This window comes from Myotis lucifugus, unplaced genomic scaffold (assembly GCF_000147115.1).
Source record: "Myotis lucifugus unplaced genomic scaffold, Myoluc2.0 scaffold_0, whole genome shotgun sequence".
NCBI lineage: Eukaryota > Metazoa > Chordata > Mammalia > Chiroptera > Vespertilionidae > Myotis > Myotis lucifugus.
Genome location: NW_005871048.1, coordinates 17,328,106 through 17,342,850, shown reverse-complemented (window position 1 = coordinate 17,342,850; position 14,745 = coordinate 17,328,106). Strand labels below are relative to the sequence as shown.

Below are 14,745 nucleotides of genomic sequence, written 5' to 3'. Positions count from 1 at the left end.
GAGTTCCTGCTGTCTGGGGAATGGACAGGTATGCGGGCAGGCGCTGGAGCAGGCAACAGGGAGAAGAGTGAGTGGTAAGAGAAGAGAGGCCAAAGGTGGGGAAGAGAGGAGGACCTGCCTAGGAGGACTATGTTGCCCAGGTTAGAGACTGGCTTTTGTCTTGGTGAGGCAGGAAGTCAGTCACTGGAGGGCTTTGACAGAGTGGTGATCCAGTGAGAAAACAGATAGGCATCGGGTGCACTAGTGGAGACCACAGGGGATGGTGGTTTAAACAGGACATAATTCTAATACCCAATAGGCCTCTCCACTCTGCATTTCCCCTAATTACCCCTTTAACTGGCACTTACTGAACATCTACTAAGTAAGGAAAAGGCATTAGGCTGGGCCATTTTACAGATGTTCTCTTACCCTAGTGGTGCAGACCCTTAGGTAAAATAGGGTAACATTGGGATATTAAAGCTCAAGAAAAGTTTGCAATTATCTACTGCAGTGGTTCTCAACCTTCCTAATGCCGTGACCCTTTAATATAGTTCCTCATGTTGTGGTGACCCCCAACCATAAAGTTATTTTTGTTGCTACTTCATAACTGTAATTTTGCTACTGTTATGAATCATAATGTAAATATCTGATATGCAGGATGTATTTAGGTGACCCCTGTGAAAGGGTCGTTCGACCCCCAAAGGGGTCGTGACCCACAGGTTGAGAACCGCTGATCTATTACAACCACATTATTTTACCAACATGGAGTTGGAAACCCAGAGAGATTGAATATTTTACCCATGATCGTACAGCCAGTGAAGTCAAGAGAAGGGCCTGGGACTCAGGTTGCCTTACTTTACAGAGGAGGACATTCTAGATCAGTGTTCCTACTGACTTACAAAGACAACGTATGGTGCCTTCTTTATTTTCCTTTGCCTCTTCTAATCTAAAAACAGCAACAGTAAAACTTCTTTCAAACCTGTTCTCATTTGTTCATATTTATGAGAATCATTTCTAAAATGAGTATTTTTGAAATTTCTAAAATTGTTCTTTGCCTTAGGAAGTCTCCATTGCCATAACCTATTCGCAGGCAGTTCTGCAAATCTATCACTGATAGAAATACCACCGACCTTCTCTAATTTAGTATGCCAATCACTTCCCAAAATAACTCCTGTAGACTAAAAACAGTGTATGTCAGATTCGAGAATGGGCTCAGTCTGCTGTAGCGACAATCCCTTATTGTAACAACTTAATAGACTGCCTGTTCCCAAGGCAAGGAGGACATAGCACAGAGTCATTCTTGGGACAAATACAGGATCTGGAATTGTGAAGAATATTTTATTTTTACGTAAAGTAAATTGGAAACTTCACATGAGATATTTTCAACGACTGTATTTCTTAATTTGGCATGCCTCAGTGAAATGAAGAAGGCAATAAATCTTGTTGAGGATAAAGCTGAACTTGATAAGAACTCTCTAACGGGTGTCCTCTCTAAGTGATGAGGTAGATACCCTGTCATGGGCTACTCCTCTTCCCTTCCCACAAGTTCAAGTTTACGTCTGAATTTCGGTTCACAGTCACCACTAAATGTAACCCTTCCTCTAGTATACCCTACAGCAAGGCTGCCTACTTTAGGCAATAGCTTTCCTTTTTCTCTTGGAAAACTTGGAAGAGGTTTTAAGGCTGCAAAGAGCTGAAATACACCCCTGGCCTAGTTAGAACATTTTATAAAACTGACCAGTGGGTAGTCAGCCTGTTCCTGGGATCAGCAATAGAGCTTCTTGTGACACAGTAAGTGTGAAAAGAGCCATTTCCCAGTCATGTTGTTCATTCCACACACATTAGAAGAGAGAGAATTCAACTGAGGGCCAATTCTCCCCTAAGACTTCTTTAGTTTAATTATGACCAGAGTATATTAAACGTCTTTAAGACTTCCCCACAGCTCTGCCACTCAGCTTTCAGCAGTGAGAGAACGAGAGGAAACCCTTTCACTACTAAAAAGACAGGGAAGGGTGCGCGTGTGGTTCTAACACATGGTTAAAAATTCAATTTCACCGACTCCAGGCCACCATGCTTCCTGTAGATGAACATCTCCTCACCGCTAATTCTGTGCTATTTTACCTTTCATTAAAAAATGTAATTCAGGTTAAACTCAGCTGAACAGCAAAAAGCTCCTGATATTTTGAAGCATTTTGGAACAATTACTTTGACAGGAGCCCCTGACAGTTAAATGACTCCGTTAAATGAATGTTATAGAAGACACATAATGGTTTTTAGTGAAATATTGAATTTAAGCACAAATGAGGAAAAACGAGTCATAAGCACTATGAGTATATTTGAATAATAACATCTTGCTTATGAACCTCAATGGATTCTATAATTTCTAATAATCATGCAATCAGCTAGTTAGATGGTGAGTATGTTTCCCATCTTAGTGCACTCTACTCATTTTGGGGTTTGCTTTTGTAGTTATTTTTTAACCTGAGAAACCAATATGAAAATTTGGAAATGCAGTAACTTCCTCCTGTATTGGTATATGTTAGAGTTAGGCAATTCATGAGTTGCTGTCCACAACTGAAGTCCTCCCCTTTCCTTGTTCTCACATGCTGAATGAGATTCTTTCACAAAGTGAAAAATTGGCAAAAGGCAAGAGCCTGCTGCCTGAGAACGTGCGAACTCACTGTGTTTCCTCCATCCGTGGGACTCAATATCCCTTTTCTTTTTTCTTTATTAAGGTATTACATATGTGTCCTTATTCCCCTATTGCCCCCCACCCCCACTCATGCCCTCACCGCCCTGGTGTCTGTGTCCATTGGTTAGGCTTATATGCATACAAGTCCTTTGGTTGCTCCCCCCCCTTACCCCCGCCCTCCTTATTTTATGGATCGAAGGTGAGATAGTATCAAGGCTCTCACATGTTTTCTCATGACTAAGGGCTGAAATATGCACTGAAATAATAAGACTGGTGCTGTTCCATTTCCTTTCTAAATTCAATTCCAATGTAAGTGAGAGTGCCCTTGTGGTGGGGAAATCCAGCTTATAACATTCTGCTTCTACAGAAGAAAGGGAGCTGGAAGTCCTTGTACACTTAAAACATGTGGGCCAGGAGAGAGTGGGGACACTTGAATTGGAGAAATGAGAACAGGAATGTTTTTCATCTTGCTGGTCTGGCAAGCGGGTTGAAAAATCAGTGCTCAGCACACTGGGTGGTATCGCTGGGATTGCTACACACCATGAACAGCTGCACACCCAGATTCTTCAGGCAGGTGAGGTACTACCTCCGCCAGGGTCCCACCGCTCCCTGCATTCATCTTCATTCAGCAATTGTCTATTTACACTTTCATTGCCTCTGGACAACTCTGCTCCTCACTAGACAGTCACCCTTGAGGACAGGGAGTGTCTGTTCCTCTTGCATCCCCCAACACTTCTGAGCCACGGTGTACTGTTCAATAAATGTAATGTTAAACAAATAAACTTTTAACTCCTTCAGCTGACCGTGAAAACATGTGGGAAAGGCCAGATCACTTAAAAATTTGGTATTAGTTAAAGGCAAGTTCAGACAGAGACACAGCAGGCTGCCTAAATTAGATATGACCTATAACCCCAGAAGCATCGCCCTCACTGGACGACCCCCAAGCAGAAATCTGCATTATAACACGATCTCAGGTGACTTATGCACAGAGGTTCCGGAAGCGGTTGTCTGGAATCTATGACTAGTATGATGCCTGAAGAAGTGATGGTGTATATGGTGGAGAAATAGAAGACCATGGCAATGTGATGAAGCGAGGTCTGCTGAGAAAGTTTTAGCGCTCTCTCAGGACAGGGTCGCTGACTGCTCACAGGTGGGAAACACACTTACACCAGTTCCCTTGGAACCCTTTCTAGATCCTTCTTTATGCTCTTTCCTGTTTAAAGACACAGCTGCTCTTAATAATCATCTTTCCTCCTTGGTGCAAAGAGAGTATTTATCGTCAGCATACTGACATTTGCAGGAGGGCTGGCTTTCTCCACTGAAAATGTGGATGACTGAAAGGATATTGCTGACACCTGAATAAGAAATCCAATGACTCTAAGCCATGTAAATTTAATTATTTCCGTTAATTTTTTTTTCAGGAATTTCTCCCCCCCCCCCCAGCTTTGGAGAAGTCCTAGCAATTTTCATTTAAAAGAAATACAAGTCAGCAGTGGTTCACTGAACAGGCTGACATGCAATTTCATAGGGGGAGAGGCGCTGTGTCTTTAATCTAATTTGTGCTCTCAATTCCCGGCTAATGTATCTAGGGACCCTGATGTATGCATTTACAAGGAGACATCTGGGATGCGGAGTCCAGCTCGCTGCAATTCTCTGGAACATGGGTAAAAAATTACTCTGGATTCCCCCAGCTGCCCCGCCACATGATAAATCTGCATATACTCACAGATGTAGAAATATTCCCGGCCTGGCCTGAACTCAAATCCTAGAGAAAAGGGCGTGAAGAGCTGGAATTTCTCAGAGAACTTCAGTGGTCCATTTGGAGAGTGAGGCCGGTTACATTCCCATCGCTTGAACCCTTTGGAAGTGTGGTCGCAGGCACTGTAGCCATCAAAGTTCACCATGTAGAGGATGTAACGCTCGGTCTTATCTTCTGGGACTGAGTCCTCGTAGTGAGGGCAGAAAACATCCAGGTAGTCATTGATGCAGACGTCAATGTGGTAGTCACCCCGCTGGAATCTGTGGGGAGAAGGAACAGCTGAGATTATTCACACAGGAAAGGCTTTCGGTTTGGAGTCGGTGGTTGAACCATTAACATTGCCTGCACTAAAAGATTTACTATAACTTGCTTTTGTCGCATGCCATTGTGATTCGGGGCCTGGTTTGAAATGTTACTGTTTGAAATCAAAGAAACAACACGCCATGATACAGAGGAATGCTATTCTATTTGTTTCAAAATACCCTACAAATGGAATCCTTCACATTCATTTTAAGTATTAAAGATCCTGATTTGCTGTTTTCCTTTCATCCTTAAAATCACATATGCTGGAGAAAAGTTTTCTCATTTCTAACATAGTGTTTATTTCATAAGTATTTTTGAGTAAATGAATAAATAATTTAAAGAACAAATAAATGACTGAATTGTTTTTGTGATAATTGAGATCATTCTCAATTTTCTATGCAAACTGGGAGTATTAGAGTCATAAAGTTTAAAAGCTGGGAAGAAAACTCCTAGAACAAGATGTACTAGTACATGTTAGAGGAATAAAAACCTAAGGCATAATGAGGAAGCAGTGAGTGACTGAGCTAGACCTGGGATGGAACCTTCAGATTCTAGTTAGGTATTTCCCTTAGTAAATCTGTTTACGTCACAAAGTCATTTTAGCTAATCTCTCTCTTTTTTAATGCCCTGTCCCTTTCTATATTAAGAAAATTAAAACCATCAAATTTGAATGATTTTCTGCCCATTTCTTTTAATCTTATAGGTCCTGTTCTAGGGCTAGACTACTGAATAATGAAAGTTAACAAGCCACATGAAAATAGCAAAAATCTCAACCTGAAATAGTTAAAATGCTCACAAACACACAGCATTGCACACATCACACCACAGTCTGCTCCGATTCTTATCTAACAAAAGCCTTGCTTATTTGTTTTAACTAATATCGTATGCCTTTCCTATCAACTGAACAGTATTTCTCAGGACTCAGTAATATGTGAAACAGGAATTGGCATGCATACACCTTGCTAAAACCAGGGTGGAAAGGCTAGGGGGAAAAATCCTGTTTTTAGCTAGTGAGGAAATTCTTCTCTGAGCTCTTAGAAGGTTCATCATAAAATTGTGTTACTGCTGAAATACAACTCCCATAAAGTCATATCATCTTGAAGTCAGACAGTCTCAGGATGAACACTTCCCAGTGAGGGTGAGCTAGTCTATTCCATTTTTGGACATCTCGAAATGTTAGAAAGTCTCTTCTTATATTGAGTATAAATCTGCTTCTGTGTAATTTCCATCCAGTGATCCTACTTCTGCTGCCTGAAATTACCAAGAACAAATCTAATTCTTCTTCCACCAGGTAGTCTATAAAACATTTGGAGGTGTCAGCTATATCGCTGTGTCCTCCTTTCTCCAGACTGGAGAATCCTGATTCCTTTGGTTATTTCTGGTATCTTTCCCAGGCTCCTCACTATTCTAGTTTCTTGACCCTCAGGTCCTCCAGTTTCCCAGTGCTCTCCTTAAAATGCTGCACCCAGCCCAGCCGGTGTGGCTCAGTGGTTGAGCGCCGACCTATGAACCTGGGGTCCAGGTTCAATTCCGGTCAGGCACATGCTCGGATTGTGAGCTTGATCCCCAGTGTGGGGCATGCAGGAGGCAGCCAATCAATGATTCTCTCTCATCATTGATGTTTCTATCTTTCTCTCCCTCTCTTAAACCAGTAAAAATATATATTTTTTTTAAATGCTGCACCCAAATGTAACAAAGACCTTCCATAGGCTGTAGTGACCAATGTTCAAAAATACTACTACCTTCACTCTAGCTGTTAAATCTTCACTGACAAAGCCCAGATTCCTTTCTGAAATACCACATGATAAAAGGGGAAGTGCTGATTTTGAGTAAGTAGACTGGTTTCTGCTGCAGGCCGAGTGGGAGAGTCAGAAGCCATCCTGAGCCTCCGTTTCCTCATGTGCACTTTGGGATAATAAGAATCTGCCTTGCTAACCTCACATGGCTGCTTCAAGTCTGAGATGAGGAATCACATGAAAAGCACCACGTGAATGCGAAGCCCTGTTACTATGCTCAGGATATATGAAAGCATATTCAAACGGGTAATAATAAAATATTAACGTTGAAACAACATCAGTAAGCGCACACAACAGAAATAAAAATAACCTCATGTTCCCCTTGTTTAAAATCCAAAAATCTCTCCTCAAATATCAAATCATTTACAAAAACTCCAGCTGACCCCTGCGTTTGGAAAGCAGCATGCTGAGTCATACAAGGGAAATAAAGAAAGATGGTCAGATTACTTTTCAGGGAGAGGATCTCAAAATACTACCAACTTTTAAAAACAAACAAACAAATAAAAGGAAAGTATTTATTTCGGTATATTTACAATGATCACAGAACCAAGTTTACTTTTTCTTCATTACCGGCAGACAACAATTTGTCAGCATGCAAGCAAAGCCTGTGTTGCTTTTAAAAGATTTTTGAACATCAAGGTAACATCACTGCCAAAGTACAAAGAAAAGACACTGCGACGTTCAGATAAAAGGGTGCTGGGCTATGAATCATCAGCACTCAAGAGCAGCCTGACAAGTTCTGGATGAGAGCCAGACAGGAGCCGCAGCAGAAGGCAATGCCCAGATGCACTTTGTATTATTATATTATTATTATAGATTTTAAAGACATTCTAGGGGGGATGTTTTTCCTTTCCCTAAGTGTCACTCATTTGAGCTTCTGCTAGCACTCAACACAGCTTAAAAGTACAAATAAAAATGAAAACCGCCATTGTCCGGACCCATTCTATTATTGCTTTAGTCTACAAATTGTCCTAGGTTTTTGGATGCCTCATAGTTAGCTTTCCCTTTCCGACTTTTATCCTTTAATCCTGGTAATGTTGCTAAGATTTTAATACAACAACCCATGAGACTGAAGACCTGGTTTACACCGGGTTGACCAGTTATCCTTTTCTGGTGACATTTTGCTCTATGTGGGGTGTTAAGTGAATCACCATGGAACCTATTTTAAAAATGGGATTGACCAGGAATTAGTATTTCTACTCTTATATTCATACAACAAAATTAAAACGATGATTCAGCATGAAACTTACACTAAGTTTCAGATCTTTAACGCAAATTAATTTACAAATGTAAATGTCAAAGGTGGGCCAATATAAACTAAAACAATGATAAGTTGAAACTCATAAAAGGCATCCCTATAATGTACCAAGTACAATCCAAAGAAAAGTTTAGGGTTAAATATTCTTATACCATCCCAAATCACGCTCTCTGGCCGCAAAGTAGCCCTGAATCATTACTTTCTGGCCTTACTCTGAAGGAGCACATATGTATGGCTAATATTATTGAGTGCTTATTGCATTACATTTATTAATTCAATTTAACTTCCATCATCAAGCCCACAGAATAGACATTATTTGTATACCACTTAAAGACGAGAAAGCTGAGATTAAGAAGTCAAGCAATCTGCTCCATGTTACACAAATGGGAAAAGGTGGAGGCAGAATTCAAACCCAAGCAGCCCACGTTCTGACCTCCGAACTGAAGCTCTGCGCTATTCCACTTCCTGAGAGAGTAAGTTGCTAGCATCCAGCTCTTAGGTCTACTCTGTATTCCCCGAGAGGGATTATTCTCATTCTTGATGGGTTTCAGTTCTCTTCTTCATTCACCGGTGCAGCAAATATTTGCCACATCCAGAAGGTGTTATGCTATGACTTTAAATATGTTGCATATTACTGAGTGGTTATAAGTGTTTCTTTTTACCATTGAAGAAATGACTTTCAGAGAAGTTGTTATCCTCTTAGTTTAATTTTTCTCCACAGGAAAGATGTAGCGGGGTTAGGATTTCAACCCAAGTCTTACATGGTTCTGAAGTGTATTCTCTTTCCTCCTAATCACAATGGCTCCGAAGCGTTAGCAGTGTAACTGCCCTCATGCAGTTTATACTGATCTTCTAGGAAAGCCTGCTGCAAGGTTGCGTGTGTTGATCCACTAGGTTGAACCCACTCTCCTCAACTGGAGGCAGAAGGGTGCATCCACAGTTAGAATAAGCCTCAGATCACAGAGTCTGCACCCAAATCACACACATCATTTCAGTCTTTCCTAGAATAAAGTGCTGTTAGGCTTTCTCATAAAGGGATATTTTTTCCATCTGGAAACAGCTTTCATGAGCTTTAGCTCATTTTAAAAGAGTAAATTCACCTCAAGGAAGAATGATTCCACATGCCAGTAGTTACAAATACCATGGGTAGCATGACCTGTTTTAATACATCTGTAAATTTCTTGGAAATATGTCCTCTTTACTCCTCATTCTGAATTCCATCCATTGTATCTATGCATCTCTGCTTCTCTGCATATTATGAACTTATTACCCACAAGCCAACAATAATTATAATATAATCTCTGCTAAATTATCACAGTGGATTATAATACAAAGGCATGCATAGTTACCACACTTAGAAAATGATTGTGTTGGAGTAAAATGATTGCTTCCCAGGTTGTGTTCTCACAATACAAAAATCTCAAGTGCCAGGAAACATCTCATATGCATAGAACGATGGCCCTGTTCTCTACTGGGTATCAGGCCAATGCTCCTTATAACATATACTAAGTAGTATATGTACCGTTATGGCAAAAATACATTGTACACATTAATCAATTGGCAGAAGACTGTTGAGAATGTCATACATATTATGGAAGGGTCATGTTAGTTAATTAAGAAGAAAATTCTGCATGGAAACTTGTTCTTTGTAATCAGCTTAATTACCAAAAATGAATTATGTACTTTATGATAGTTCTTTTTAAAAAAATGCTTTTATTGTCTTTAAAGAAAGGGAGGGAGAGAGAGAGAGAAACATCGAAAAGAGAGAATCATCGATTGGCTGTCTCCTGCATGCCCCCCAATGGGGACTGAGCCCGCAACCCAGATATGTGCCCTGACCAGGAATGGAACCGGTGACCTCTTGGTTCCTGGGTCGACACTCTATTGCTGAGCCACACCAGCAGGGCTACAATAGTTCTTGATGACCCAGAGGCTGCCTGGAGGATTGGGGAAAAACACCACCACCACATTTAGGGGCTATGAATAGCAAAAATAACAACCACAGTTGGGAGTAGGCTAGAAAGCCTATATGCGGATGTGTATTTGTCTTAGCTTGTCTTCAGTATTTACCTGATTCCATCGCTAAATACAATTTTGATTATAAATTTAATGCTATTATTATTTCTCTCCTTATTTAACCTTTCTGAAGAAAGTGAATCATGAACTGAGTCTCAAAAATCAAATGAAATAAAAACAATAGAAGTGAAGTAAGAGTTGACAATTTGCCTTTTCCTTGAGTTACCAGCAATGAAGCCCTATCTCTACCGAGACAGGGACCAACACACTGTTTCATGCTCATAGTTCACCTGAGCCATAAGGACTATGCTCCTCCTAATAAATAATTTATTTTTTAACTTGGGTCCCTCCATGGAGGACATCTAGTCCTTGAGTATTCCACTCCTTTACTTCAAGTGGAAGTTCTCAGTGTACTCTGCCCGCAGTTCCTTGCGGCTATGGCGAATAGACAGCACCTAGCTTTCTTTTCCAATGGATGGTTTTCATGTCATTGACCTTCCTTCCTCCTCTGCCACCATATGCTCTTGTGCTGCGGGACTGACAACCAGGGAGGCCAAGTCCAAAGGACACAACAGGCAACGCTGTGGGACTCTGGCTGCGGAGGAGCAGTTCGAATCACCCTTCCCAATCATCCTTAGCCATTTTCCCCGGCAGTGCTCCTCCCCTCATTCCATCCTCATTTGCTAAAGCCAAAATGCGTTTTATTTTAGTCGCTGGAAGGGGAAGGGCATGGTGCATATTTTAAACGTTCTAAACTGGCCTTCAGCATATGTTGCTGGCACAGCAGAGAGCCTGCTTCCAGGGAAATATGTACAGAGGTATTTTTATCAGGCAGCTCCTGAGTGAAGTTTCTGCACTCCATAAATATAGAAACAGCATTACTGAAAGGAGGCAGAGTGCTTATTAGAGGTTAGGAAGCTGTGAGACACTTTATCCTCCCTTCATGTAACATGTGAAAGGATCGAATAAGGAAAATATTATTTATCATGACCCGGATAGTTGATTTTTACATTTTCAATATATTTTAATCTGTCAAAGTGGTGATTGTTGTAATATTCCTACAGTGTCACTTCTTTAATTACAAGGCCACTTAATATATTACATTCTGAAATTGAAATGTAAAAGGAGATGATTTATGGTCAAAGATTAAGCACATTTGTCAGCTTAGGGTTCCTCCCAAATTTTAAACTAAATCTAGAGTGAATATATCTTGGCAGCACTGTCTTTCAATTTTACTATTATTGATTTAAAGGCTAATTTCAGAATAAGATGTCTCTTTTTAACCAGAGGAATTTCTCATTTGTCCTGGGGGCCTAATGGGCCCTGCAGTAGACATGGGCTTTGGTTTATGAATATGTTTTGTGAGGAGATGAGCAGAATGGCAGCCTCTGTTGCATAACACGCCTCTTCTTGTCTCCTTCTGCTACTCCTTTCAGCACAGAATGCGAGCCTTATGGCTTTCCTACCCAAAGTCTGAAGATGCTCTTTTTTTGTTATTGTTTTCTTGCAGAGGTTAAAGCAGGGAACATAAACAGCAAATCAAACCCGGGGTAGATAAATAATAGTAGCATTGCTGGGGGACTGAAGAAAGATTTCTTTTACTGATTTTAAATGTGTCCCCTGTCTCAAGGGCTAAAACGTGTCTATCTCTCAAATGTATTAGTAATTGACCATCATTTTTCAGCTCTGGGACAGTCAGCCATGGAAAGCCTGTCACCAGGCTAGGTGTTAAGGCTGAAGGAGGTATACAGTACAGGAAGACCAAAACACATCATTCCAGGAAGCCCAATCCAGCTCTTCCAGGCGCTAGAACAGTGATGGCGAACCTTTTGAGCTCGCGTGTCAGCATTTTGAAAAACCCTAACTTAACTCTGGTGCCGTGTCACATATAGACATTTTTTGATATCTGCAACCATAGTAAAACAAAGACATATTTTTGATATTTATTTTATATATTTAAATGCCATTTAGCAAAGAAAAATCAACCAAAAAAATGAGTTCGCGTGTCACCTCTGACACGCGTGTCATAGGTTCGCCATCACTGCTCTAGAACACACCAATCATAACTAAAATCCTCACAGGAGTGAAGAGTTTCACATTGAAAAAGACACTACGCAAGGATGAATTTCAGAGATGTGTCCTATGTACTCTTTTGCAGTCGAAATGTTGTATGCTACAACACATACATTTTCACCCAACGAAGCACAAGACACTGAACAAAATATTTAGAGCCCAGAGTTGGTGCTCCATTTATCCACAAATGAAAATTCCAGTCAAGTTTCGCAGCATGGGAGCTTTGCTTTGAATTCAGTAGTGGTTGACAATAGGAATCAGACATATTTACTTGGTCAGATATTTAGAATTTATTAGTGGTTTAGGATACTAACCTGTCGCTTCCCCCGTCCCCCATATGTGTGCACGTTCACAATGTGATTAAGCAAGTGATTTAAAATCACTTTAATACTAATTCTCCATATCAAACAGATGGATACAAATCTCAAACAGCTTTCACTTGTTACTTTCCAAGTACAAGACACACCAGTCAGAATGACTTTTTGAGATCGGTATCTCCCAGGAGTAATACCTGTTTCAAATTCAGGGCCCACAAACTGTTCTCTCCTCCAGTGTTTTCACTCATTTGGAGTTTGTTTTATTAGCTTTACTGAGGCGCTCCAAAGGAAACAAAGCATTAAATTGGCAGAGCCTAAATAAGACTTTCCTTCAGGAAGGGCCTGGGAGCTTTGGGTGACAGTCTAATTGCTTCTAAGCCCCCACCGAGGCCTCGGGCATGGAGTAAGAATGTGTCAACATCAATAGGCCAAGCCAGCCAGAGAATTAACCAGGCAGCGTCCTACAGCCCCAACAATCACAGATCACTCCACATGGTTTTGGAAAAGGGATTAAAAAAAATAAAGAAGTACCGTCTGGCAATCAGAATATGTCCTAAGAGGTCACTTCCACAATGCAAAACAGGCTTTTCCCGACTCCCGTGGGCCGGGAGCTTCCTGACAAGGCTGCCCTTCATGCCCTAAGTTCTCCCGAGTTTTACATCGTGTCAAGCACACAGAGCAGAGCACCTGCCACATACACACAGGTCTCGAGGCGGAGGCAGGAAATCATTGAACGGGTTATACAGCCAGTGTCCTAGAGAAATGGATTAAAGAACATGATTCTGTTCAGGGGTCCTGGGAGTCAATCAAACAAATAAGCCCCCTGCCAGACTGCTTACGCACAGGTAGTCCTGTATCCTAGTGGGATGGAGTAACCCTGTGGAATTTCAGGCTCCTTCTACTAGTAGTTCCAATAATAAAAGCATAGCCAAAGCACTCTAACAAACGTCCTTTCTATTAACCAACTTAAGTAATGATTTAATAGTTCCCAAATAGTGGTGTGCCAACAGTAAAGTAAATATTTGTATTATGGCTTGATGATAACTTATCGGGATCATTACCAATTAAGTCTGAAATTTGGCCCAGACTTTTCAGAAATCGGGGTTGGGTATTTGAGATCTCCGTGGCATGGAACTAAGCTCTATTAACCTGTTACTAAACAAAGGACGAAACACCAAGCTGGAAGAAAGAAAATGCATGTTTGTGGCTTCCTTTTGCTTTGATTTTCATACAGCAAGGGGAAACATATTTGGTAATGCTGGGGCACAGTAATGATAAGTGCTTCATACCAAGTTTCAGGATCTAAAAGCAGACATGGTTGCTGTTTCCATGTAAATTAGCATGTGAAAGAAGTTAGTTTTATCCCTTTGGTTAGAGCCCAGTAAGCAGGTGGATATAAATCTGGGACCAGGAAAAGGCCAAGGTGAGAAAAGAAGAAATCTGGGGTCACAAGAAATCAGGTGGTGGGTATAGTCATAAAACATACTGACTTTATTCAAGGAAAATGCACTGATTTACAACAAAACAGGGACTACACTGAAAGCAAGTCACTGTAATTAATGCTATAATACAGGGGTGAGCAAAAGTAGTTTATTTTTTGTATTTTTATGCAGGCCCCTCCCTTTTTTAAACAATCTATATATATATATATATATATATATATAGATATATATATATATATATGGATATATATATATATATATATATCTATATATATATATATATAAAAGGCTAATATGCAAAGTGTCCCTGCAGGAGTTTGACTGGGAGACCGGAAGTTCTACGTTCTATCGCTTGCTATGTGCGCTGACCACCAGGGAGCGGTGCGGAACGAAGGAAGGCCCCAGGCGGCAGCTGGTAGCTGGGAAAGGGAGGCCCTGGCTGGCAGCCAGAAGGCCCCAATCGTCCCTAATGGCCAGCCAGGCCTAGGGACCCTACCTGTGCATGAATTTCGTGCACCGGGCCTCTACTATAGTATAAAGCTCCTTGAAGATAGTGCTGGTGTTTCCTCATCTCAATATTTCCAACACTTAGCACAGTGCCTGAACACTGTGGTGACTGAGAAATGTCCAGAGAAGGGAAATTGTAGCTGGAAGATACACTTAAAAACAGAAAAACTGTGTAAAGTGCCCAGTAATCTCCTTCTGTGTTCTGGGTCCCAGGTCAAATTTTGAGTAGTGCTAAATAATGTTATAAACAAAGGCCAGGATCAGGAAACAAAACAATGGCCGACTGCAAAAAAAAAAAGGAAAATGATCATCAGGACTGTTGTTTGAGCAATGCTAGAAAATGATGCCTAGCCGAGTAGACAACTTAAGCACCTAAGGCAGAATGAAAGTTTCTCTCTTGTCATTAAGTCCTCTATTCAATTACCATTTATCGGGGTAATTAAACACTGGAAAGTGATGCCAGGCTAATTGTTAGATTATGATAATTACATGTCTTTGCTATGCTACAGCTGATCAAAATAAGATGTGGTCCCATGCACTTAGCTAAAGCTGCTCTGTAATCGTCAGACTTTCACAGAGCGCTAGGCCATTTATTACTAATTC

The 14,745-nt window shown here is 40.9% G+C and overlaps 1 protein-coding gene across 4 annotated transcripts in view; it reads right to left on the bottom strand.

The window, feature by feature from the left end:
* The window catches only part of EFNA5 (ephrin A5), a 283,466-nt gene that overhangs the window by 42,214 nt on the left and 226,507 nt on the right, over positions 1 to 14,745 (bottom strand). For all 4 annotated transcript variants that reach the window (XR_002827972.1, XM_023749518.1, XM_006081174.3 and 1 more), the window contains exon 2: positions 4,398 to 4,690. Coding sequence is in view for 3 of the 4 variants with exons in the window: in XM_023749518.1 (XP_023605286.1) it covers positions 4,398 to 4,690 (293 nt within the window). In the remaining variant the exon portion in view is untranslated. The remainder of the gene's footprint in view (positions 1 to 4,397; positions 4,691 to 14,745) is intronic.